Genomic DNA, 27,382 nt, shown 5'->3' on the forward strand with positions numbered 1-27,382 from the left:
TAGTGCTCTGTATTAAAAATTCAAAAACATATAATTTTGTCAATGTGTTCAAGACTCGAAGTGGAAAGATACTTTCTAAACAAATGTCTCTCCACTCTGTTATTGTTTAAATTCTGCTTCCTAGTCCTTAATAATCTATACTAGTTCTAGTGCTTCTCTTCCAAAGCTGTCTCTGTAAGTTTTTACAAACAACCTACTCTGTTCATAGCTCAGTTCCTGTACTCTAGTTTGCCAAGTCATTGCTTCTGATTTTAGATCATTGCTAAAATCCACTTCTCATCTATTTTACTTCATTTAAATAGATCAACAATATCTATTAATTTATCAGCTTCTGTATTGGATCACAAAGTGGAACACCTTGAGCCACTCTCTGTTACTGATTTGTGTTTGGACTGCTCAGTGCTTATGGGCTTTTCTAGTTACAGAACTTTCACACAGGAACTTAATGTATTCTGCACTCTAAACTAACCAACCACAGTTTGATGCCTGACTGGTAGTACAGAACACCAAAGCAAATGGCTTCTAACAGTGTATTAATCTTCTTGAATTTGGATTCTGTTCAACTGAATTCAGGACTTTTTCACTGAGTTAAAATCACCATACTCCATATTATGTGCTTTACACCATATTATGTGTGAAACAAGACCTACAATGAACTATTTTCTGTATTCAGATATTACTTGAAGTTAAATTCAACAAGCAGAAAAGACTGAAAATTGAACAGCTTACTGCTGCTCATATGTTTCTTCCATAGGTTTTCACCACTTAGCTGTTAGGCATTGAGGAACCTTCTCAGAAGTAATGTACTTTTTACTGCATGAAAACCTAAGGGACATAATAAGAAATGGAGTACTTCTGCTGAAATTACCTTAGACCAGAAAAATGGAGCTTTATTCAAACATAACTGGAAAATCGTATGCCAAGGGCTGTAAGATTATTCTTTCTATTTTGTTCTTTTTAAGAAATTGCTACAGATTTACGTATCTACTTATAATATTTACTTGGTCATGACTTAATTAGTGTATTTCCTAAAAATTAATAAAATGTATGCGGTCATTCCAGATTTTTCGCAGTATGACATTTTTTTTCCTGAAAATTTATATAATTTAATATATATTTATCGATATATAAATATGGTTATATCTCTATCTGATCTCCTGATTTTAAATTGAGCGACAAATACCACTAGATTTTGCAGATCTCATTTTAGACAGCAAAGCTCCTGTCTCTAGCCCCTGACATTAGACAGATGTGCTGTATGGGTTTGTGCATGCGTGTGTAAGAATCCATAATGAATGTTTTTTTCTCTCCTTTTTTGTTTTTGCCTTATTTACACTGTCTGAGACTTGCTGGGAAGTCTCCACATTTCACACTTTAAAGAGTTCACTGTGGCAATTGATCTGAAGTGATATGTTGTAAAGATTCTGAAGAAATAATCTGAAATTATTTCTTTAAAACAAGGCTTCTTTGTGTTCCACTGGGAAAGAAATCATTTGAAGAAGTCTTGAGAAACTAAAAAGGAATTTCAGTTTATTCCTGGCAACAGTTTCCAGATTCCCAAGATGGTCAATATCCAAGTATGGATGGGCTATTGGAAGACAAGAGATCAGCTTGAGGACAATTGCCAAACTATAATAATAAAAACATCCAAAATATTTTATTGAATTGCAGTTAAGATTGGAAGTGGTTTGGAAAAGAAAACTAAAAAAACCCCCAACCACCTATCAGAGCCTTCTGTAAAAAATATAGCAAGTGGATTTCTGTGCTTTTAGGTCTGATAAAAACCAGTATCAGTAGGGCAATTTATTCTAGCAAGAGAGTGGTTTTACAGGATCTCTGGGGAGCCTCTGAACTGAATAGATTTGTCCTGGTAGAATCAATAACCCTTGCTCTAAAGGGACTTTACGGATTTTTTAAAATTTTATTCATGATAGAACCTTTGGGGCAAGTTCTTTCTCTGTTGGAAGTTTGCCTGTCCTTGTTTCCTCTATGGGAGCATTGCAGCACTCAGTGGGTTTCCTACTTATTCCTTCTCCCAGATTTAGTGACTCATCAATTGATGTTCCTTTGGTCACTCCTTTCACCACAAGCTGACACATGTTGTCATACATGGTTTACACTGGTTTAGCTGAAAATTTTGAACACTATTAAAAAATCATTTAGGAATAGGAAATGAGAAAGACATAGGGGTTTTATGTATAGCACATAAATCACAGCTGACTTACACCAGGATCTCATGTTCAAAAGTTAGGTATTTTCCTTTCTGATTGACACCAAGCAAGCAAGAGAAAAATGAGATACAGGATCCTCTTCAACAAGCTGAATCATAAAATATCCTGAGTTGGAAGGGACCCACAAGGATCATCAAAGTACAACTTGCTTGGAAATACCTGACTCAAAACACAAGAATTAGGTCCATGAGAGCTGGGGTCACAGCACTTGCTCTTCCTGCACAGTTGAAAGTTCTGTCATTCTCAAAGTAAGAATTTGCTTCGTGCAGCTCATGACAGAGCACTGCAAAGTCTCTTTGACTGAAGTTAAAATCAAGCACATCTTCCTATTCAGTAGCTGCCACAGGTCTTTCTTTTGTTCTTTCTAGTGATTGTTTCCAGCTTTTGAAAAATCCTGTAATTTACAATCATCCTGTATGACATTATTGCCTAAGGATCAGAGTCAGCTTGGATTTACAAGTGTAAGTCTTGTGTGAATATAAATTAATGTTCTTGTCCTCCCACACATAGGACCTAAGTGATGAGTAGATAGATAAGGAGTCATTGACAAAAGCAGAAATGTAATACAAGTAAAATACAAAGCAATGCATCCCCTAAGTGCCCTTATTCATGTCATTCACTGTTCTTTACTTTTCTCTGAAGATTTGATTTAGTTGTAGCTCAGTGCACAAATAGAAGAGTTTAAAGGGATGGGAAAAATAAGAACATGGTCCAGTTTTCATTTCCTTGTGCATGCACGGATATAAATAGAAATTCTGAAAGTCTTAGAAATTCAGAGAATTGGGTGATAAAAAGCTGAGATCACTAAGAGAAGAAAGACATTGACCTTATATTAAGGTAACTACTCAAAATGAGTTACATATATTTAAAGTGTGGAGAGTTTCCTCAAGATGAGAAAGGAGTATTACTGCTGGAGGAACAATGGGGAGAGAAAAGTTTAGAAGAGGTGTCTATCCATGTTACAGAGCAGCAAGCACTAACTCCATGTCAGAATGAAGCATTTTGTCAAGGCAGGAATTTTATCTTAGTAGCAGATTTTGAACAGAGTGCAGGAGATACTAGCACTAGGAATGTAATTAATACACAAAGGATGAGAACTAAATTATGAAGTTTGTATGGGGAAATTGAAGCTGCAGGCAAAAGAGAAGAATTTGAGCACTTGAAAAAACATTTCAACCACAGAAAACTGCATGTTTTATTAGTTAAAAAGTCAGGAGGAAGTAACCAAACCCCACTTGTTGCAGCACTTTATTTCTTTTATCTTATGTCCTGAATTGCCACAGGGAAGAGCTGCTATCAGCATTAGCATGCTGCAGTCAGTGTTTGTGTGCGTGCCTGTGCATGCAATTGTTCATTCATAGAGAAGAGCATCTTTAAAGAGCTGTCCAAAACCTAAACGTTTAAACTCTAATTCAGTAAGTGATGTTTATTTTGTCTTTCAGTGTTAGTGCTTTATGTTCTTTGCAATGCTTAGCAAAGTATTTACGATGAAAAGTTTCAGTGGAAAATTTTCCTAATGCTTTTTGCAAAGGTTTCAAAATTCCTTGTTAAGCCAGATTTCACATTTCTTTGTTCAAGGAACTAGTTTTATTAGGATTTTTGGCTGGCAAAATCCAAAGGCCTTTTCTCCAATTGCCCTCATAATGCTCTGTGAATTAACCAGTCTTGAAAGCATTGTAATTAGTAGAAAAACTAAAAGAAATAGATTTTTTGGTTTTTTGTATATTTCACATGTTAGATAAATCTCATTGTTATGGCAGTGTATAATCATCTAACATTTTTCAGGCTGTTTCTAGTTAATCTTTTCAAGGTTTTGCTTTACATGGTATCCTTTAGCTAAAATAGAATAGATGCCTTTCAAAACTTTCTTGAATAAAGAGGACAATAAATGCAATTTCTAATCTCAGAAAGTATCTTGGAATACTGTAATTTCTCTCTTCTGCAAGGATTAGCAGGAAAACATTTTTTTCTCATCTTTCAATGACACTGCACCTTCTCTCCAGCTATGTGATATAGAAAACAAGATCATGTCAGTGTTATGTGAACTGGACAGCAAGGTAGGCTCACACTTGCCCAGGTTTAGCATTTATTCTCAATCCCACCCAAATACATCACTACTCCAGGCATTTAGAAAGAATTCCTTTCAGAGACGTGCTCTCAGCTGCATCAGGAAATAAAACCAGTTCTGCAAAGGAAAGGGCTGTTCTTAGGCAGTCAGATGCTGTCATGGAAAACCTGTAAAGGAAGAGAGGAATAGTTAGGGACCCTCAGCCAGGGATTCATTTGAGTCTGCCACAGAGCCAAAGACTTATTTTTCCTAAGAGGAAAAAATTATGGTTTTTTTTTAACTTATTTAAACATTATATCAAAATGGTGCAAATGCATCATAGTGTATAATATTTCAGCAAATACATGACTCCTGATTCTTATGAAACTTTAAATTGCACTTGGAATTGTTGTCAGTTACATTCTCATATTCACCACTTAAAGAATTTGTTGCTTCAAAGGGACTTCTTTAATTAATACTTTTAGAACTCCAGTGAAAAAGTTACAGTATATGATCACTGCTATCCAGACCATTAATTCTTCAGCCTATCTGAAATTAATTATAGTCTCTGAATGCAACTGTAGTCAAGATGGATGAGAAGGTTGACTAGAAGTTCTGCATTTTGTAGCAAATTACACAGTGGGCCTTATGGGATGGGATAGACAAGAATATATTTTTCACTTCTAGCCAGTCTGATTGCAAATCTGTCTTACTAAAATCCATCATGCTCACATGCCAGGTGTTTTTCATTACAGATTCAACCCCCAACCTTGGTGTTATTAGCACCACGCTCTAACAAACTCAGACTGTCACCTCCTGTGTGCCTAGAAGTGGTTTTCAAGATGGACCTGTACACACAGTTGTAAAAACCACAAAAGTAGCTCCCTCACTCTTAAGGAAACCAGAAAAAAATTGAAATAAAACACTGCTCTTACTTTTTTGTTAGTAGAGTGTACAGCATCTAACTATATCAAATAGTGTGTAGTAAATAACCTCTGTACAAAGGAAATGTAAATGTAAACATAATGTTGCACTTGGTTTTAAGGCTAGTTGCTGAAGAGGAAGGAGTGATACCAATTTCTTCTATTTCTTCTCTATAGCATTTTTAATGAAGCATTTAATGAATGGCACAATTTTTGTTTTCTTTAGATTTTTTTGCAAAAGTGAAAAGTAACATCTTCATTACTTTTTTCTGCCCTTCTTTTGTCTTAGTCAAAAAATTAATTTTTTGAAAGCAGGATACAGATTATCAGTGGAAAGTAGAGCACTTTACCTTAAGACTGGCAGCTTAGCAACTGGAAACTCTTAGTATGCCAGAAAGGTGTGGTGTCTTCTGTGCAAAGATAGTGTGATGTCACCATCAGCCCCAACCAAAATCAGCTTTACCCAAACCACAAAAATTTGCAGAAAAATATTAGCAATTTAAGCATGTAATATAAAATTTAACCTCCAGACAAATCCTACAGAATTCTATGGAAAATTTGCTGTTGACTTTGGGAGCAATCTTGGAATTTACCTATTCCTGACTGACCTACGTGATAGCTGACTCAGCGACTAGTTCAGCAGAACTGAGAAGCATGAGCTGGTTTAATTTCACCATTTTGTGGCAGTTCTCCCTGAATTCCTATAAAACATTTAAAAAGCACATTACAATGACTGCCTGGAGCACTGCAGGTTAATTATTTCCACTCATCTTAATTAGATAATAGTGTGAACACTATGAAGGTATCCTCCTCAAATTATTCATTAAAAGTATCTCTCTTTGGGCTTTAACTTTCCTAATGAGTATGAAAAGTCTTCTCTCCACAAAATACTGGTGTGCTTGTAAAGGGATGCTACAACACGCTCCACACACGTGATCTGGAGGAGACACAGATGCTTCTCCCCCCTGCAGGTGGTACCAGACACCTGGGGGCTGCTGCAGCCACTGGCACTGAATCTCTCTCCCCCTGGAGCTGCTGTGGGTGTTTCCCAGGACACACACCCAGCCTGGGGGCTGGGACTGGCACAGAGACCCCACTGGCTCCAGCCAGAGTGAAACCACAGACCAGGGACGCCCCTGTCCCTGCTCTGGCTCCAGCTGCTGTCCCTTGGGCACGTGTGAGTGTCTGAGTCCAGCACTGAACATGCTCACATATGGCATTGGCACAGTTTAGATAAAAAGCTAAATTTAGAGGTAATGAATATTTGAAAGGTCTCTTTTTTTTTCATTAAAATTTCTCTACTGTTTCATTCAAATTATTAACTCCTCTTAAGCATTTTTGCTCTTTTTTATTTTTCTCCTTTCTCTACTGAACTCTTTCATTCCAGCTCAACTCATACCATCCATTTGATTTCTGTCACTCACTTTTGGTAGACTAATTTTTTCTTGTTTTCAGCTGCTTTCTCTAGTCTTCTTACAATGGTGGTTTTCCTTTTTTACCTTCATATTTTACAGCACAGGCACTGTGCCATTGGTTTTTAGCCTCCAGGTTAGAACACATCCCTCATTTCAGTTGAAGCATCAATTAGTTTTCCTCCACTGCAAAACTCAATGAATCTCTACTAAACCAGATAAATTCAATCTAGTAATTAGTAGAAATTCAATCTCTTGAACAGCTTTTCTTTATGGGTTTATGTTGCTGTTTGTGACCTGCTGAATGCTTGGAGGGTCCTTTCACTGTCCCCACTGTGCCCTCTCTGGTGCCAGCCCTTCAGGCTCTTCACTGACCAGGGACACCAACACAGAGGTGTCCAGAAGTGTCTGCCCAGTGTTAAGGCCCATTTCACTGTTACTCAAGTTTCCACCTTCTTCAATCCTTGTATCAACAAGCCGTCTGCAATGCATCAGCATCACTTGCTATTTCTCAGCATCACTTGCTTTTGCTGTGGCACCAAATTGCTTGCGAAGAGACAGAGAGAATGATCTCTCATCTGTCTAAAAAACCTCTTAATCTGTCTTCTCTCTAGATTCCCATGAGATAAATAACTTTCTGTTGATGTAAGTTGTTCTGTGAGCATTTGCATGCTTTACAGATAGATAAAAACTTCTAATAAACAACAAAAGGGAGGAGGGGAAAAGGAAGGAAACTGCACAGTTCAGCGCAGCAGTAAATCTGATTTATGGTGCATTTTTTCATATGCTCACATGGTCCACTTCAAGTGAGATTTTTCTCAAGAAAACCAGTGATCAATTATAAATATGTTTCTTATTCTGGTATAAATACATCATAGCGGACCAGCTTAGTTTTACACACGCTTAGAGAGCGTGTGTGCAAATATGTTAAGTGGTACTAAATTAATTGTCATCTTGACATACTTGTACATTTTCAAGTATTACACTGAAGAAACTCTCTGCAATTTTCAGTGTTTATGCCCCTGGAGATGTTTATAGCAGTTTTAGATAGTGTTTACATTGAGCATTTGTATAGAAACTGCTCATAACATAAGCAGTTTCTCAGATTGAAAAACTGCATATATATCATGGAAAGGCATGGTTAGAATGATAAAGCTGTAGTTGGGAAATTTAATGAAGACTGTCAAGAGAAAAGTATGGCCATTTCTCTGCTTTATCACCTTTATACTTTGATACTTATCTACTCTATTTCTTCTCTCCAGTGATACTAGTTAATCCTCTCTTCTTTCATCCTTTTTCCTTTGACAATCCTACAAATGCCAAACTGTAGTTACTGGTTTTGACAAGATCACTGGTTCTTTGCCCTTCATTTTCAATCAAATCCCATTGCCTCCAGACGTCCCAATTGGCTCTGATCTCTAATTTATTGGTAGAGAAGTGTAACTATCAGTTCCCAATCTGCATCTGCCATTGGGAGACTGATTTATAACAGTATGTACAAGAGAATTTAAAGCGAAGGAGAGCAATCTGACTTTTAAATTAGAGTTCTAAGATATTCCCTAAAATGCTGCCATTCATTTTTTAACTCAGTACCTTCATGGGTGATCTGATGAGATCTATAGGGTTTTAGTAGTCAATGAAGTTGATGGGTATATATTGCAATGAAAAACAGGAAGCTAGGGTCAGTAGAGGAAGAATCAATAAAATGCACGTGTACAGACAAATGAGATTGTCAGGAATGTTTTCCTGGCTTGTCAAAGACTGCTGATGATCTACCACGTAGCCAACTGACAACCCACACAGTTCCTTGGCAGGTGCTACCAAAGAACTGAGGCTGAGCCTTATAAATATTTATATTGTACATAATTTCATTCTATTCCCAAGCTCACTACACAGAAGGCACATGTACCCTGATTTGTCTCTCTTCCACAAGTCCTGAACTGTGAATATGAAACCTGCACTTCATTTTGTCTCCCCTGCCACTCCATCTGTGATGAACCATTAACAGTTTAGTGGGGCTGCCAGCCCTTAAGGCCCGGAGAGAAATTCCGTCATACAGCTGAAATGAAGCACAAATCATCATGTCAAGAAACCACTTAATGCATTTCCCTTTCGGTTTTCAGAGTCTTGTCACTTTTGTCTCAAAATTTTGTATTTAAAAAAACGATCTGTCCAGCCTATATTTCGGATCTTATGCTAAATCTCTTCCAAAAATATCACATCCAGAACTAATATAAAAGAGAATTTCCCCCCATTTTTTGTGGAAAGACATAAAATCCTGTAGGTGGACAAAATCCAAATTCCAGCTCTACTGGGACCTTAGCTGTACTGTTAAGGCATTGGAGGTGGCCCGTGGATTGTAAATGCTGCTGACTAAAAAGCAGTGTTAGATTTAAACAGTGTGAGTTAACTTGCTGACTTTGCCAAATATAGGAGGGAGACTTTGAGAAGGGAAAAAAAAAAAAAACAGAAATAAAAAAGCATGAAGAGAAAAAGGAGCGGGCAAAAAAAAAGAGGTATTTTACATGTGATTTTTGTCCTTCACTAACAGTCATGGAGGAAATTTTTGGAAGAATTGTTTCTAGTTTTTGAACTAGAAACATCCTCTTAAATAGGATGATTACCAGCCCCAAAAGCCTTTAGGAACTCGGATTACTATGCCTTCTGTGTATATTTATCACCTGAATCCCATTACAAAAAAGCAGCAATGAGGCAGGTGGGTACTTCTTTGAACAGAGAATATTTGATGAAAGCAGGAAAGGTGAGCATGGCTTTGGGGGCAAGGGCAGCAACAGCAAGTTCTATCTTGTGCACTTAGTGGGTGTTTAGCATAGACATTCTGATTTATCTGCCGCTGCTGCAAAAAGTGGCCTACCTGCCCTTGCTTTCATGCTGACTACAAAGAATTTTCAAATACACCAATCACACTTAGAAAGGGAGATATTTTGCCTCTGAAAACCCCTTTCTAGATGGTCTTTCCTGGGGTAGTCTGACCTGTCTCTGTAACAACAGGGCAATATGTACTATGTTCTGTCTTTCTAAAGCAGGGATCATATATCTGAAAAAAGTAAATACACTGAGTTAGGATAGTCTAGGTGTAGATGTATATGATTAGAAATATACAGTCATTTATTAATCACTTATAATTTTTAGCTTGTAGAAATTTACACATTTTTGTATTTTTGACAACCAGCAGTGTCAACACTGTGATAAAAAAGTGACTAGGGCAGACACATGGCAACAACCTGGATGCTTTTAGTCAAGTACAATTTTTAAAAGCAGCAGTTTGGAAAAATTGCACTGGCCTTATGTACATGTTTTCCTCTTGATATTAAACCTCGATTGATAAGTTACAGTTCTCTAGTTTAAGTATCTCTACACAGGATTTTAAGTCATTGGTGAATTTATCAGTTGCAATTACAGGTACAAATCGTACTAAATGGCAGGCACTCCCACAGGGTGCTGTGTGCCCCATGTCTGTGCACAGGTAGCAGTACAGGGCTACCACGATGTGAGAATATGTGAGCCATGCTCCAGTTACAGAACTGTTGGTGAAACGTGAGCGCCTCTGGGGACAATTGCCCACAATTCCACGTGGTGTCATAGAGAGATGAGTTCTAGGGCACTCCCACGGTGAATTCTGGGGAAAAATGTGTCTCACAGTTTAATTTTCATTGCAGGGAAACAGGTTATTAAATCCAAGAGCCAGCAGCACCAGTGAACTAACCTTAATTTGAAGAACCTTCACATCTCGCCTAGAGGAGTTTGTGCCTTACTGGGTTAGGGGAAGGAGCTATGACATTTCTAGTCAACATACTTTAAGAGGGAAAAAAAGCAAAATAAAAACCCAACAACAACAAAAATAATCTGCAAAATTCAGTTGCTCCAGCATATCTGTCTTCAGGCTAAGAATTACTATTATTCTATTGTAGAAGTTTGAAGGAAATAGCATCAGTCCATCATTATCAGTGTGTTGATGCTTCGTAGCTCTTATTTTCATGACCAGCCACTTTAAGGACTGGTAATAAGTGTTTCCTACTGTGTAAATAATTTTAATCTATTAGATTAACTAGCTTCTTAGTGTTCATATTAGAGGTTAAGATTTTTCCTTGACCTGTTTCAAACTGCAAATAGGTACAGAATTCACAGAAATTATTCAAATATTTCATCTTCATGATCACCTTTAGTGTTTTGACACAGCATAGGCTCAGTTTGCAGCATGTTTTCCCTGTATTAAATATTTTTTTTTTATTTTAGCTCATGAAAAATCACATTGAAAGCTGCAGTACTGATCAGGAGATCATTACAGCAGTAGCTGCAGAATAAACTAACTGCAGCCACTGGGAATGAAAACTTCCATGCTGTTTTCTCATACTGTGAGAGGATAAACCAATCCCCTCACCTCTGCCCTGACCATAGTGTCAAAATTTTAAATTAGCGCCAGAAGTGAGTATAGAGCTATGCTGTTCTCCTCAGTTACTCACTCACTCCTCTGATATTACTTTCTCCTATATATATTATTTTGGTTTTGACCTTAATCATATTACTGCAAAGCCCATATGGCTTGCATTGAATTCCATGAGCTTTTTGTGTGTTAAAAATTAAAAGAATTGTCTATTTACTCAAGGCTTTTAGCCTCAAACCATTTAGAAATAATACATCCCTTTATGGTTTTTTTAGCATTGTATACATCATCAGTAATTACATGGGTGTGGACCTATGCAATTATATAAGTGTATTCTAAGCTTTGCAAATCTGTACTCAAACAAGCAAGATAGCTGTAGATATTTCTGCATCATGTCTATAGTAGAAGAATTCCTAATAAAAAAATCTTTCTGATAAAAAGATTTCTTTCATGCTCAGGTAGATACAGTACAGGCATATTTTGATACAGCAGGCACTGCCAGCTGAGACAGCAAGCTACCCATTTAAAGGCTCAGGTTTGGTGCTCAAATTAAAAATAGGAAATTTGAGATCCCATCAGATCCCAAATTGCATTTTATTTTATGCATTTATCTGCACTATGTTCTGAGTTGAGCTGATGCTATGGGACAAAAGTGTATTCATTCTCATTATTTGCATTAAAAGGTTTAGACATTTCCTGAGATAGTCATTTAGGTCCATCTGACCTTGAGCTGAAACTGGGTTGTTTTGTGTATTCACCAGAGCTGCTGCTCACTCAGAGACAGAATTTGTCTGCTGAAAGTTGGTTGATTTTTTCAGGCTGTGGCTGAGTCATCCCTGGTTTTTCTCATTTCTTTTTAATTTCCTTCAATGTTTTACTCATATACAAACTGATATTTTTCGCTTTTATTTACAAAGTTTAATATCCTTAAAGCTTCTTACTTGCTGTTCCCAAATACAAGCACATACCTAAGATGGCTTGGGAACTGTTCTACGTCATGTCTCCAACACCAGGATTCAGTGCAATGGCAGCAGGGCGGATAACCAAAGATTATCCTGGTGCCTGTGCCCTTAGCACAGGACCTGTCAGTTGTGTCTTTCTTCTCTTGCCCCATCTGTTTTGCACTCTGGCTGTTGTGGTAAGAGCCATCATAGAGCAGTGTTTGTGTTTCTGTGCATGCAGTTGAGATGAGAAGTGCAGGAGTTGCATAATGTGCCAGCCAAGCTCTGCCTATGTCAGGAACATAAATCAGATACTGAGCTGTTTTACAGGTGTTAAGTCTGCCATTTGCAGCAAATATCCACCCAGAGAATGCTTGTTCATATCACCCATTTTTTGTAAGATGGTTGGTTTGGCCTCAAAGGAAGATACTCCAACAGCTTCCATCACAGTAAATAAGGGTGATACTGTTCAGCTGCTTTATAGCACATGAACATTAGCTATTCAGCCAAAATAGTCTTTAAAACTATAAATAATAGTTATATTTTATATATGTAGAGTGCCATGTACTAAAGAGAGACTGACTACACACCATGGTTGGTATTTTACTACTCAGAAAAGGCAAAAGTACCAGACTGGTTATCACAACTGCCGAATTCATTATATGGGAAAGCTCAGCCATGGAATTAGAAGTCTGCCAGAAAGGACAACAAAAGATATCTTTGAGATTTTATTTTGGTTTGGTTTTGTTTTCCATGTTAAAAATCCAAAAGGAAATAGACATAAATTCTTTAAAATATTTTAACATAAAAATTTTTGCACACCTTCTTTTACTTTCTGTTGTTTCAAATTAATAATCTGACACATCTCTGTTAGATGATTTAAGGTGAGTTGTAAGAATATTACAAGAGATGCACACAGACAAACAAATCCCCTGTATTGGAAAGATGCTGGAAAGATACAAAGATGAAAAAATTTTGTTGTCCTGTTCAAAAATTCTGGTTGCCCTTTGCGATTCATGGTGGCTGCAATATGTTTGGCCTTTTCCCATCAGCATTCTGCTCTAATGATGAACTCTGCAGCATGTACAGAAATTGTTCTCAAGCCTCTATTAACAGTCCTGATGATATATTTTTTAGGTTTCCTCTACGCTCAGAACAGTACCAAACGCAGCATTAAAGAGCGACTTATGAAGCTCTTGCCCTGCTCGGCTGCCAAAACGACATCTCCTGTTACTCAAAGCAAGTTTTATTTTTCATTTTTTTCATTTGATTTTTTTTTTTTTTTAGGTTTGCATGCATCAAAAATTATGCTTTCATTAACTGCTCATTTGAGAGCTAAGATATCTGCTGAAGGAATCATATGGTTTATTGAGGTTTAAACGGAGCGATGCACAGATTTGTCTATGCAGAGTAAGATGGCAAGAGACCAGTGCCACAGTCTGCCACACAGGAGCTTGGCAATTGCAGCAGAGGGGATAACCAAAGATTATCACTTGGCACTTATGAACTGCGAGTTAGTTGACAAGTGATTCCATGGTTAAATTTAATATCTGCTCTCCATGTATTTGAAAAGTGGTAACTTTTGGCATTTTTATGCACGTGACTGTGTGTGCTTGCTATCCAATACACAAGGGGTACACCATCATAACTGCTCTGGGAGGAAAGGATTGGCCCTGCAGGTTTTGAATATAGAACTTCAAACTATTTAGGGAACAGGACTTAAAGTTGGTGTCTGAGAGAAAAAGAAATATTGAGATTGAAAAGAATGTGAATGTGGATATACAGGAAAAGCACACTGATGTTATACTGAATGTCTGGATAAAATCTCTCCAGAGCAGGTAACAGATAAATATAGAGGGGCAGCGGGAGTGAGAGAGAGATCAATACATAGATACATATATATTCCCAGATAGAGATTAATTATAGTAATAACACTACAATGTCTTTCTATATAAATTGACTCCTATAGCAGATTTTAAAATATCTCTCTGGATCCAATTCAATCTAGATTAATTTGACTGAATTCGAGGCACTAATATGAGCACCTAAAACCAGAAGCTGAAGTGTCTATGTATTTCCTGTATACTCTTCTGATAAAGTGTATCAATCAATCTCAGGGGGAATAAAGGCCTGAAAGAGCAGTTCCACATGTCTAGTGAATCTAGGACAACCAAAGGCAACTTGACTAGAGATACAGCCCCCTACTAATGTCAAGACTACACAGGTATAGATCTAGGGTTTCTTTATGCTGTCACCCTTCACTGCCTTTCATATGCTCCTTTGTAGAGAAAACTCTGGTGTTTGCATTCCTCTTAAGTATTTGAGATGAAAAGGGATGTACACTGATTTATTTATTTCATGGTGTCTTCAGCTGATATGTTTTAATTGAAAATAAGGCATCTTAAAAACTGCAGTTACTTTTGGGGCACTTGTTAATAACTCTTTCTGGATAAGTTACTTTCAGCTGCATGACCTGAACAATATAGCCCTAGACAACAAAAGGAATCAGAGAATCATAGGTTTGCTTGAGTTGGGAGAGATACCTTTAAAATCATCTAGTCTAGTCCTCCTGCACAAGACCAGGTTGCTCTAAGTCCCATCCAACCTGAACATTTCCAGGGATGGGGAATGGAATAGATAAGGAAATAGAATTAACAGAAAGTTTGATCTGTTTGTTTGAAGTTGCTGGGAGAGTGAAACATCCTAATTCCTTGCACATTTCTATGTAAACTCTTCATCTGCACAGGTAACCAAATATATTTAGAGTCAGTCTCAGAAACCTTGATCATGTCAAACTTACATTTTCCTTACTGAAAGTATTCTACAAACCAGAAGAGAGGTTGAACTGAGTATCAAATATTTCCTATTTGAGAACCAGCAGTAAAAAAGGTGCATTCAATAGTTTTCTCTGCAATCTCCTCCATAAATAAGTGCTACATTAAGTAAGAATGTCATATCAAGTGAAAATCTTAAATAAGATTATCATTGTAGATATATTATTCTATCACTGTTATTATTCTATTTTAACATCCTGTGCTATTTCATTTCTGCTAGCATGAAAGAAGCTACATTATATTGTCCTAGGAATGCGAACAACACCACTTGCAATAACAATCACATGATGTGAATTCCTTAGAAATTATCAGGGAAATATTTTTAACAAGTAATTTATTGAAATATACATAGCCTGAATTTGCATTTCTGCACTTCTATCAATATGTGCTTAGAAAAATTATCTAAAAGTGTAAAATCTTGTTTCAGCATTTGTATTGAACATATTTCAGCATTCCTATTGAAAAAAGCATGTAAAAGAACACTTCCTTGTGTGCTCTAGACTATTCAGACTGAACTGAAAGCCATCATTTCCTAGATATGTGCATGTGCTAGTACACTAGGGTAGGACTACACTCAGTGGATTTGAAAAATAAAAACATGCTAAATAGTTATTAAATAGTTAGGGAGGCTATAATGTGGAGTTTGTGCAGGGAAATGCACGTGCACAATTTTTTACAGATATATAAAGAGTACAGATATATAGAGTACATTTGCTTTTTGTTGTGTTTTTGCCATCTTTAATGAATAATGAAAGGTTCAAAGCATATCTCCTATGACATTCGCATTAAAAATGTCTTTACTATTTAGTAATAAGAAATCTCCTAATTCATTTAATCAGTAACAATATTTTGTTCAGTACATTAATGAGGGATTGTGAACTCGTTTCTGGTTTTCAATTGACATGAAATTTTATTTCTATGGAAAAAAAAGTATTCCTAACTGATCTAGGCTGAATAAACCAAGGAACTGAAATAACTAATGCCATAGAAATCATCATTGTTTAGAAATAGATAAAAATAGAAATAGTAAAAATAGATTTTCACACACTTTCCCGCATATTTTTAAGTACAGATTTTTCTTTTCCAGCCTGGTATCTAGAGCAGTGAAGAAAAAAATTAAAAACAAAATGTCTCATGAATGCTATAGCATTTTAATCATCACAGTTGGTTGATTTTAAAGAAGTTTATGATGATTTTGCATTTTTATTATTTCTATCTATAAGACACTAGAGAAGTCGAGTGTAAAGAATGTTATACTGAACCTTTTCATTAACATAATCAGCCTATTGCAGTCTTCTACATGCTCACTGAATCATTTAAATGCAATAAAAATGTTTACTGCTAAGGATATACTAAATATTGTGCTCAGCACATTGTCTGGCCTTTATCTCTAGCCTCACATTTATTATGTGTATTCATTAGCTTCCAGAAAAGCTTGTAGATGTCTCTCTAGGTAGCCAGATGTTTTACAAATGGGTGCTTAGAGAACTCATTTCAAGTTAAGTCTTTTTCTGTCTAAAAACAAAACCCATTTAAATCCCATGTAAAAATTCTAATATAAAATACAAGTGAGCTTTCAACAATATTTATTCTCAGGCTGATTTTTTTTGCCAATTTTGTCTAATTACCTAGTGTTGAGTTGTGGTTATCAAAAAAAAATCATCTGGATCACACTGAGATCATCCTCCTGAGAAGAGTACTAACAGCATCATATTTTTCACAGGAGAAAGGACAAAGCCCTTGTGAAGGGGCTTTGTGAAGATTTTTCCAAATAGTTTATACATTATTAAATATCTCTTTAAAGAGAGATATTTAATAATATATAAACTATTTGGTTGTTTATTTTTTGTTTAGCTGAGCTGTGTCTTCTGATGCCAAATTTCTCCCAAGCAGCTGAAAGCTATTATTTCTGCATTATAGCAGAACAAAAATATATGAAACTGTAGGCATAATACTACTGCAGTTGAGTATTCTAATACTATGTGTTTATGAATATTGAACCAAATGAAACTTTATTCTAAGAAAAGAGTCCCACATTCTAATGAAATAGAATATGTATATTCAACATTGTAGAAATGACGATTAGGCATTTGTACTGTTATATTGCTATAGTTCCTATAACTCCTAAATCAAAATAAGGCAGTAATTTCATTTCATTAATCTGGGTAAGTTATGTTTAAGGCTGTCAGTACTTAGAAATGGACACACACATTTTTGATTTGATCACAAGCGACTGGCACTCTACTGTTAAAGTTTCACATTTAAAACTCTACCTAGGAAAAAATGCATTGCTAATTCTCATTGTTTTAAATCTACACTTAACTGTAAACCTTGAATGTGTATATCCACATTCTTACTTACCTAAAGAAGAGGTCACTAAAACTATCTTGTTCACCACTAAGGCTGCTCACCCTCAATAATATTTCTCCTAAGGGGTCAATTGTATGATACTCAAAGTAAGACCTGCTGCTGGATGTGCAACATCAATTTCACATGCTTTCCAGAAGACAACTTCACAATAAAAATCCCAGCCTGATACAATCAATTCACATCTGAAGGAAAATTTTCAATTTTCTGGAGTTGCTAAAGTTTTATAGAATTGTTTCCTTTGGTCAAAGAGTTGTACAAACAAAAAAGTCATACTGAATGTATCATGCATGCTCTTGCAGGATGTTGGCTTTCCAGTTTATTGTTGTTATTATTCATGAGATAATAAGCAGGCTACTGGATCATCACTGCTGTTCACTATTCTTTGCAGCCACAGAAGCAAATGATAGGCACCCTTTTCCTCTGAGCTCAAAATGGAATCATCATCTGTCATTAAAGCTGCAAAAACAAGTCTTTAAGAGAATGTCCTTCCTTCCTTCCTTCCTTCCTTCCTTCCTTCCTTCCTTCCTTCCTTCCTTCCTTCCTTCCTTCCTTCCTTCCTTCCTTCCTTCCTTCCTTCCTTCCTTCCTTCCTTCCTTCCTTCCTTCCTTCCTTCCTTCCTTCCTTCCTTCCTTCCTTCCTTCCTTCCTTCCTTCCTTCCTTCCTTCCTTCCTTCCTTCCTTCCTTCCTTCCTTCCTTCCTTCCTTCCTTCCTTCCTTCCTTCCTTCCTTCCTTCCTTCCTTCCTTCCTTCCTTCCTTCCTTCCTTCCTTCCTTCCTTCCTTCCTTCCTTCCTTCCTTCCTTCCTTCCTTCCTTCCTTCCTTCCTTCCTTCCTTCCTTCCTTCCTTCCTTCCTTCCTTCCTTCCTTCCTTCCTTCCTTCCTTCCTTCCTTCCTTCCTTCCTTCCTTCCTTCCTTCCTTCCTTCCTTCCTTCCTTCCTTCCTTCCTTCCTTCCGACACTTCCTTCCTTCCGACACTTCCTTCCTTCCGACACTTCCTTCCTTCCTTCCGACACTTCCTTCCTTCCTTCCGACACTTCCTTCCGACACTTCCTTCCGACACTTCCTTCCGACACTTCCTTCCGACACTTCCTTCCGACACTTCCTTCCGACACTTCCTTCCTTCCTCCCTCCCTCCCTCCCTCCCTCCCTTCCTCCCTCCCTTTCCCTTTCCCTTTCCCTTTCCCTTTCCCTTTCCCTTTCCCTTTCCCTTTCCCTTTCCCTTTCCCTTTCCCTTTCCCTTTCCCTTTCCTTCCCCTCCTTTCCCTCTTTCTATCTTCTCTGTCTTTTTGAAAGGGTTAAGCATTTTCACTTCCCGTATTTCCTGTTGAGCTCTCCTTCTCTGTCTCTTGTATTCTGCAGACACTGTAGAAGATGAAATGGAAATGGCCACAGTACGACATAGACCTGAAGCTCTTGAACTGCTGGAAGCACAGAGTAAATTCACAAAGAAGGAACTTCAGATCTTATATAGAGGCTTCAAGAATGTAAGCACTTCCTTTTTGAATTTGCAATCTGTTTGTGGGATGTGCCACTACAGTCTCAGCTGTGTAAGAGTGACTAGCAGTGCAGCTCATGAGATTCAGTAGCTAAATACTGCATATCTGATCAGATGAGGAAACCATCACTCTGAAACAATTGGTCTAAATTCATGAAACTATTTAATGAACAAAAGATGCAGATAAAATTGAAAGCATCAAGGGGAGAATAATTATAACTTAGTAGGAGCAGTTAGTTACTTATTCTTAATAGAATAAGTATAACTTATATAGTAGGAATTTGTTCAAAGACAAATTGAAAATTGTATTGAGGTTGTTTGTCTAAGGATGCAAAAATGGAAGAGTCCTGAAAAATTTGGTCAGTAAGAAGAAAGATTTTGATTTTTGTATCACAGGAGCTGTCACAAGAAGTAATTGATTTCAACTGCACTAGATGACTTTTTTATTTGGTGAACAGCTGTAGATAATTTTATCAGTTCTCACTAGTTCTACAAATCTATAAACTTCTTAGATTTCTTTACTAGGATTCTAAGTGATTTTTTTTTTTTCTGAAAATGTGTGATGTTGTGGCAGGTCCAATGTTTTATTTGGCAGGGATCCCAACTGAGGACCCCAGTCTATGGGTGTAGTCTGACTCATTTTTCCAGTGTGTACAGCTGCCCTGTAGTGCTGGGCTCGGCTTTGACTTGTGAGGCATGCATGGTTAGTACAGCAAGGAATTAAAACTCAAAAGATGTTAGTAAGTAGTACTGAACTCTGTTTTCTTAAAAATATACTTTTTCTCTATTTATTTTACCATCCTTTATCTCATTAGAAAATATGTGGGATGTTGGATGCAGTTAACATTGGCTAGAAAATATTAAAGAAATATTATATTAAAAAATAATAACAGTAAATTTTTAATCATCAATGTTTAATGTTAATCTATAATTTCAGCTGTAAGTATTGCAGCTGTGCAGATGCTATGTCTCCTGCTAAGCTGAAGCTACAGATTAATTTATTTGCATTTATCTCCTTGTAGTTTAGCTTTTCTTTTACCCTTCTTGGGTGAAAAGCGCCGATCTCTTGTCCATGGCATTTACTACTCAGATGAGATAATAAAAACACAATGAAGGTCCATTATGGAATCAAAGAGGATATCTTCAATAGCTTGTACAAGTGTAAATCTTGCAGTTCTTAACTACTTTCCTGCATTCTGTACAGAAAGCAAGACATGCAAAGGGATGTTTTAAACACATATTTTTATCAAAAGCTTGCCATGCAAGCAAGACAGAGTCACGTAATGTGTCCTGTCTGTATCATTCTCAGTTCCAGAAAGTATATAATGTTGGCATGTTAGTGATTAACAGTGATTGCTCTTAAAAGCTTTTCATTTCCTCAGGGTTCCAGAGAACATTCCCCTGCTAATGACAATATTCTCCAGGCATTACAAATCATGATCTCATGTCCCTAATTATCTAAGGCAAAAAGGTACAAAGTATAGTGGATAAAATAAGCCTTCTGTCTGTTTCTCAAGAATGATTATTTTTAGAGTTTCAGAAACTAAGAACCTTGATATTTCTTTGCATAAAATGAAGTATGGAGAATGAGAATAGGCTATAAGGAAATATTTTAATTGATACCTTATTTTAGCATTTTCTGAAAAGAGGAATTCCAGCTCTTCATGTGCTTTTCTGTTCCAGGATGTAAGTTCTACTTACATCAAAGGAATGTTGATGGTAAGACATGGTAATACATTTTTATGCATATTTTTCATTTCCTTATCAGTACATGATAATTCAAGACATGCATGTATAACATTTTTGACAAGATGATAGAGTTAATGGACATGAACTTCAGTGGTTTTGTGTATAATATCATTGCAAAGTTATCAATTATGATCTAAAATGTTGTAAATCATGCCCAGGGCTAGTGACTGTCATAAAGATAAATCAGTTTAAAGCAGTATTCTTTAGCCTAAGCATTAGATTTCAGGAATGGATGATTTCAAGCTTTTTGTTGAGTTGGAGTTTGCTTTATTTCTCATATTAACACTTTCTACTGCAATTTATGGTGCTAGATCACAGTTCTCTAATCACTTCAGAGAACTGGTAGAACTAGTCTACCTCAGCTCTATGAGCATCTTGTCTGTGCTGATTAGTTCACCTTTCCTGCCACATTTCTACCTTTCATTGAACGTATCTTGAGTGGCTTTGGTGGGTACTGATCCACAATGGCATTGCAATGCCTCCCATGGTCTGTGCTGGGACTGTGTGCCCCTGACAGTGCTCCATCCTCCTCTGCAGCCTGCCACAGGCCACCTGCCTTCTGGCATTGCCATCCAGCTTCGTGCTGTCCTGCCAGTATTTCCAAGCACACATGAGCCTGTGTGCTTCACACATCTGCTTCGTGTACCAACTTCTCCTGGGTGACACCCAGCTGGACACTGGCTTTGCTTTGCTGGGCATGAGCCAGCAAATGTGTCTGTGTATGCAGAAAAGGCAGTTCTGCTTTAGGTAAGGCACTTCCAGCACTGGTGAGGCCACATCTGAAGTGCTGTGGCCTGTTCTGGGCTCTTCAGTTAAACAAAGGTATGGACATACTGGGGAGAGTCCAGCAAAGGGTCACAGACATGACTAAGGGACTTTGAGCACCTCTCTGGGGACAGGCTGGGAGAGCTGAGACTGGTCAGACTGGAGAAGAGAAAGCTCAGCAGGGATTTTATCAGCATATATAAATACCTGAAGGGAGGGTGTAAAGATGGAGCCAGGCTCTTTTCAGTAGTGCCCAGTGCCAGGACCAGAGCAGTAGGCACAAAGTGAAACACAGGATGTTCCCTCTGTACATCAGGAAACACTTTTTCACTGACCAATAGCCCAGATTGCCCACTGGGTTCGTGTCATCTCCCTGCTTGAAGATATCCAAAAGTTACTTCTCTGGACATGGTCCTGGGGATCCTCTTCAGGACATATGCAGGAATGTGCAACCAGGTGTCTCCAGAGATCCCTTCCAAGCCCAGCCGTTCTCTGAGTCTGTGATATTCTGTTAAATCATTCCTCTGAGAAGGAAACTACTGAAAAGATTTAATGAAAGACACAGGCACACATATTTAGCATGATGGCATCAAAATCTTGTGCAGAACCCACCTCTGTGGGATGCCTTTCACCTGATATTTGCCTGTCTTACTATCTCTTCAATAATTTAAGTATATAAAGCAAGATAAATTAAAGCATGAACTTGTTACAGTAGTTCTGCCAATGTTGTGGTCCTGTTAGATGAAATTAACAGCATCCTACAGCACATTAGTACTAATTGAAAAGCTTTTGGATATAGAATCTCACTCCAGCCTGCTTTCCCTGAATCCTGTTTTAGGAGATCTCTTCTGAGATAGGGGTGAAACAAACTTTCCACAGCTTACCTCCATTTATTTGTTATTTCTGACTTCAAATTGCTTGCAAATAGTTCTGGCTGACTTCAGATAAGAAAGAAGTAAAATACACCTGCATTTCTGTAAGTGTTGATGATGATAGTTTGATTTATTATCATCAATTTGATTTTCCACTGAACAAATTACATGCAAAATCCAGGCAGAAGGAGCACAGGGTCTCACAGAGCATCTTTGTGTGTATGTAAACACCTGAAAGCTTTAGAAAGTCTCAGATCACATAGTAGAAGAGCTGATGCTCTGAGTAAGCAAGAGCTGGAATATAATTGCAGGGAATGCTCAAAGATGATTGAAATGCCTTTGGGACAATGGCTGTTTTGGTGGAACTAAAAGTCAACATTTAAAATGTTGGGAAAGGGAATATACACAAAAGAAAATGTAAGGAGGTGGGATAAACACCTTCAGATGACCTAGCAACTACTATAAGGAAAATTATCAAGGGAGAACTTATGTCTATATTAGGTAATTTAGCCATTTTTAAACTTCTGTACTATCCCTGAAAAATGAGCTTAAATATAAGCCCTAAGCCCTTCTCAGGCTGAAAAGGTTGTCCCCAGCACTCTGGCTTTACAATATTCCTGTGCTGTTGTTGATGAATTGTTGCTCAGCTGCCATCACAGTGGGACATTTCCAATTTGTGTTTGGCTTCCTGTCATTCCATTTCTTGTAAATTGAAATTGTGATTGCTGCAGTCATTAACCTTTCAAACCAACAGCTCTGTGGCAGTCCTAGTACAAGTGGTACTTCACAATAACTTGTACAGACTATCAAGCATGGACTCAACATGTGGTCTTTCTTTCTCTTCTGTCCATTGATAGATCTCTCCCAGTTTTAAAAGCATCCATTTAAAAAATACCTAGATAATGCTTTTGCTGCACAAAAGATGCTCCCGTGCTAAATATAAATATTAAAAATATTTTCATTTTGGTTGGTCATTCTTGTAAAAACTTTTGTAGAGCTTTGTGTTGTGAAACTCCTAGACTTCTCCAGAAAACTGGAAGGATTTTTCATGAACCTTAATTTTACCTGGCTGTATGTCAGAGAAAATGTAAATTGAAGTCATAAATAGCATGCATAAAATTATCTGTGGACACATACTGGAGATTTAAATAGGCAGCTCCACACTTTTGACATTTATTGGGAATTTCTAAGACACATTTCTTCCCTTTTTGCAAATGAGACAAAGAATGATAGTAAGGAAATAAATCTGACAATGTTACAGCTCAAAGATCAGTTCCCTCATCACATGACCCATTTATGTGCATAAGTTGAAATATGATCATTTATTCAGAGATTTTTTTTATTTCAGTTATGATTTGATGGAAGCATTGTATCACTGTGTGCTGCATTTGTGAGTCTCACAGAAAGATTAATGGAAATTAGTTTCAGAGGTGATAAAGCTCATTTATTGATTGTCTGAAGCATTTGAGTTTTGTGTTTGAACATTTCCCATTTAATTACAGTTTTTAAAAACAAAAGAAAAATTATAAATTTTGTGAAAGTAATTGAGATTTAGAAGAGCAGAATTTAATTGGTACATGGAATACAAATAATTTTCACTGTACCAATAATTTTTCTACTCCTGCAATATTTTTGCTTAACAATGAAGATGAAAGTTGGGTGTATAATGTGCATTTTTCAGGATATGCACTAGCTTCTGCTAAAGATGAAACACCTCAATGTAATTTTGAGTACCAAAGTTAAAGTTTTCAGAATGATTAAACTTTTCTAACATATTTGTATGCATGATATTCTAGGAACACAATATACACTATTTGTTTTTTTCACTGCAATTGGAGCCTACTTAGTAAGAAAGAAGGTATGAGAAAAGTATCTCAGTGTCCTACACATGGATGGCTTTCAGCTTTTTAGCTGTGCTATTTGCACAGCCTCTGACCTATGGCTAATAGAGATGTACAGCTCTGTATTTCACTTCTGTCTTTCAAATGTGGTTTCTAAGATAATCAATGTCTTGATTAGAAATTATTTAGTACAAATTGAAATCTTGTACTGACAGGGAATATAGACATTTGGCTATTAATGAGATGAAAAAATGGGCATTGCAAAGAGTTTAAATATCTCTGTGATGATCCAAAACAAGAGATTTTGAACCTTCATTCCAGTTTCCTTGCTTTATTACTTAACCTTTTCCACCTGCTCTAAAGCATGACAAGGGACAATGACAACATAATCCTCTTAGTTTATATCTCTGGAACATTGTATATTATGAAACAGAGGCTTTCATGCTACAAGAAGTAATATTTTAGCTTGGATCAGCTTTCTCTGAACTGGCTGTGCCACCTATCTCACAGAGACAATAGGATTGTTCAGTTCAGTTCAGTTCAGATTGATCTTCAGTTTGTTGTGATCACATCCAGTTCTGTACTGAACCTGCATGTTTGCATTGCAATGAGTAAATGCAGATTCAAGATTAATACAGACCAGAACAGAGAGGAAAAACCCCAAACTGAACATGAGTGCAAATGGCACTAATCCAAGAATATTGTGCCCCTGACAAGAACAAAGCTTGTTCTTGTAGGTGAAGTAGCTTAGAGCTTAAATATGCTTTTCAACCTCCCATGTGGGGCCCTAGGACAGCAAGGAAGATTTTTCATTTGACCAGCAGTCGGTGCAGTTGCTTTTCTTTGAGATTTGATGACTGTCTGTACAAGTCTTAGGGCATCACAGCAAGCAGTCTTAGCAAGATCTTTCCAGATGCAGAATTTCTGACCCAGCAGAAGAGAGCCTAGAAGAAAATATAGATCAGTTACAGGTTTGTACCTGGTTTCCTTGGCTAACATGGATCAATACTAAAACCATTTGAGCTACATCCCTCTGTGACTCTGAATATCAAACTGGGGATCCTCTACTGGGCATCAGTGCATGAGACATTCCCACTGTGCTGAAAGCTTTTGCAGAGATGCTGACCCCTCTGCACAAAGCAGTGTTGGAACACCAGTGTTGTGGACATGCAGAGGTTGTACGTACAAAGAAGTACCAACAACCTGTCTTTTCAAATAGACATGGTGATGACAGTTGAACAGGTTGTGCCTCAAACATATTAACCTGCTGATCTTTGAGCATGGAAATGACAGTAAAATGGAAAAAAAAGTAAATGGAAGTTCTAAATCTTACAAGAAAATCAGATAGTAGTAACTCAAACTGAAAATTAACATTCCCCTATTTTAGAAAACTCCTGTGACTTGTTTGTCTTAATAGGCTAAAAAATAGATAAGAGCATAATGAAGATCAAGAAAGTAAATCTAAAAGTTAGATACCTTGTGTGCTGCCAACAGACAGATTTCTGTAAATCTTTTTCTCTCTAAGGCTTCAGCAGACATGTATAAAGCACATAGCTCAAATCTCCCTTTTTTTTCAGTTGAGTTCTTGTTTACCAGTTGTGCCTCAGATCAATTGTTTTATCAACTTTAGATGACTGAAGAATAATTTTTAAACAACCAGCCCTTGCTAAGGAAGCATTTTGCTATTATTCATTCATTTGGCATTCATTTGTTTGGGACTTAGAGGAAACTCTTCCATATTTCAAACAAGGCTATGTGAAAATCTTTTAACAATCTGAGCAATAAATTATTCTTACATTCATCATATATTTCCTTTGAGTGTTAGTAAAGAGACTTGAAACATTTCAGAAATTTTTCAAGTAAAATAATTTGGAAGTACAGTTTGACAGACCTAGAGTATAATTGTCAGCTGTCACAAATTTACAGATCTTAGTGTGTTCAGCAGAGATATTTGTTTCAATTAGTCTCACAGTTACTAGCAGAGATTGAAATCTTCTTCTGACAGTTGATAATGACCTCAGCCCCTACACTTCTATTCATCTCAGGGCTTGTTGTGCTCACTAGGGAAAAAATGTCATCTAGCTTACCAAGGGCTGTCTTCATTATAGTGGCTGCTAGCTCATGAATTATCTCTGAAAAAGGTAGGTGCTAAATCTCTAATTAAGAAACGTACAAAAAGATTGTCACTTAAATACCCAATAGTAATAGTAGTCCAGAGCACCAAATGCCTCTAAAATTCTTCTTAAAAAAAAAAAAAAGAAAAAAAGAAAAAGGGGGGAAAAAAGTTCACCTTAGATTGTAGTGGAATTTTATTGTTCTGTATGCTTGTGAGCCCCTCCTATTTGGAACTGGCAATACTGTCCTGTGCTCTGGTGTCTCTCCCTGGGGCTCACTAGTGCCTGGCTGACACTTGAAGCGCAGTGCAGACCTTCTGCTTTACCAGCCAGAGGCTCAGTGTAACTCATCTGCTGGAAGAGCTGTTTCCTACCACGTGAGATTTTATGTGCATCAGTTTGGAATATAAATGTTTATGTACTGGAATACGAGTGGCCAAATGTCGTCTTTGGCTTCAGCTCACTGCAGTCACTTTTTTGCAGCATCTGGGCTAAGCACTACAGAGCCTGGTGTTTGAGTTATGTGCAGTGGTTAGATTTTGGTTTCTGGGTAATCACCAACATTAGAGAAGTAACTTTTGGTGCAATGCAGCTTTGATGAAGTTGTAATTTAAAAATTTAGTAAAGAGACACATCTTACTCTCCTTTCTCTGCCCATCGCCTTTTCTTCATGAGCTGCAATGCATATTAACTACAACTGCTATAAACATTGTGCTTTATAACACACAGGTTAATGCAAAATTGTTCTGTGAGAATATTTATTAATCGAGACAGCAGCATTCAAAAATCCCTCTACCTGGCTTTCTTGCTACCAGTTTCATTACTTTCATAGAATTTGTGTACAAAATGTTATAATTCTTTATTTAATCTCATACAAAGTTACCTCTCTGTTCCCCTCCAATTTAGATGCAGCATGTGGACACATGTATTTTCACGTGGGGATCCTAAGCCTGCAAAATGAGGGGAGAGGGAATAAATATACCTTCTGGTGAAACTTCTTGATGGTGCAGTTCAACCTTTTGGATGGACTTGATAGATAAATCTTTTTTGTGCTGGACTCGGGTATCTGTCATGGATCCCAGGAATTTCCAAATTATTTTGGATCTTTATATTTTTTTCTACTTTAAATTTCTGATCAATGTGAACAAAATTAGCAACATATAGGTGTTGTCAGAAATAAGTGAAACAAATGAATGTCATTCCTTTATTTCAACAGAATTATTTTCTTTTTACAAATGTCTTTATATAAACATCTGTGTTAAAAATAAACACTGGTAAATCTTCAAATAAAATAGCAAATCACTAGTGACAAAGCCTCAAGGTCAAGTCTTTCAGTGTCAGGGAAGTTTATTACAAGTCTTGGGTCAACCTGCATTTACCTTTGAG

The 27,382-nt window shown here is 37.1% G+C and overlaps 1 protein-coding gene across 9 annotated transcripts in view; it reads left to right on the top strand.

Moving 5' to 3' along the window:
• KCNIP4 (potassium voltage-gated channel interacting protein 4) overlaps window positions 1–27,382 on the top strand; it is a 392,972-nt gene that overhangs the window by 333,855 nt on the left and 31,735 nt on the right. For 7 of the 9 annotated variants that reach the window (XM_059470693.1, XM_059470688.1, XM_059470687.1 and 4 more), the window contains one exon: window positions 18,520–18,644. In XM_059470693.1, coding sequence (XP_059326676.1) covers window positions 18,537–18,644 — 108 coding nt within the window. In that variant the 5' untranslated portion in view covers window positions 18,520–18,536. Of the gene's footprint in view, window positions 1–13,096; window positions 13,199–18,519; window positions 18,645–27,382 lie in introns of all 9 variants that reach the window. The other 2 variants (XM_059470686.1, XM_059470685.1) reach the window with 1 other exon arrangement.

The sequence above is a fragment of the Ammospiza nelsoni genome, chromosome 4, assembly GCF_027579445.1.
Source record: "Ammospiza nelsoni isolate bAmmNel1 chromosome 4, bAmmNel1.pri, whole genome shotgun sequence".
Lineage (NCBI taxonomy): Eukaryota > Metazoa > Chordata > Aves > Passeriformes > Passerellidae > Ammospiza > Ammospiza nelsoni.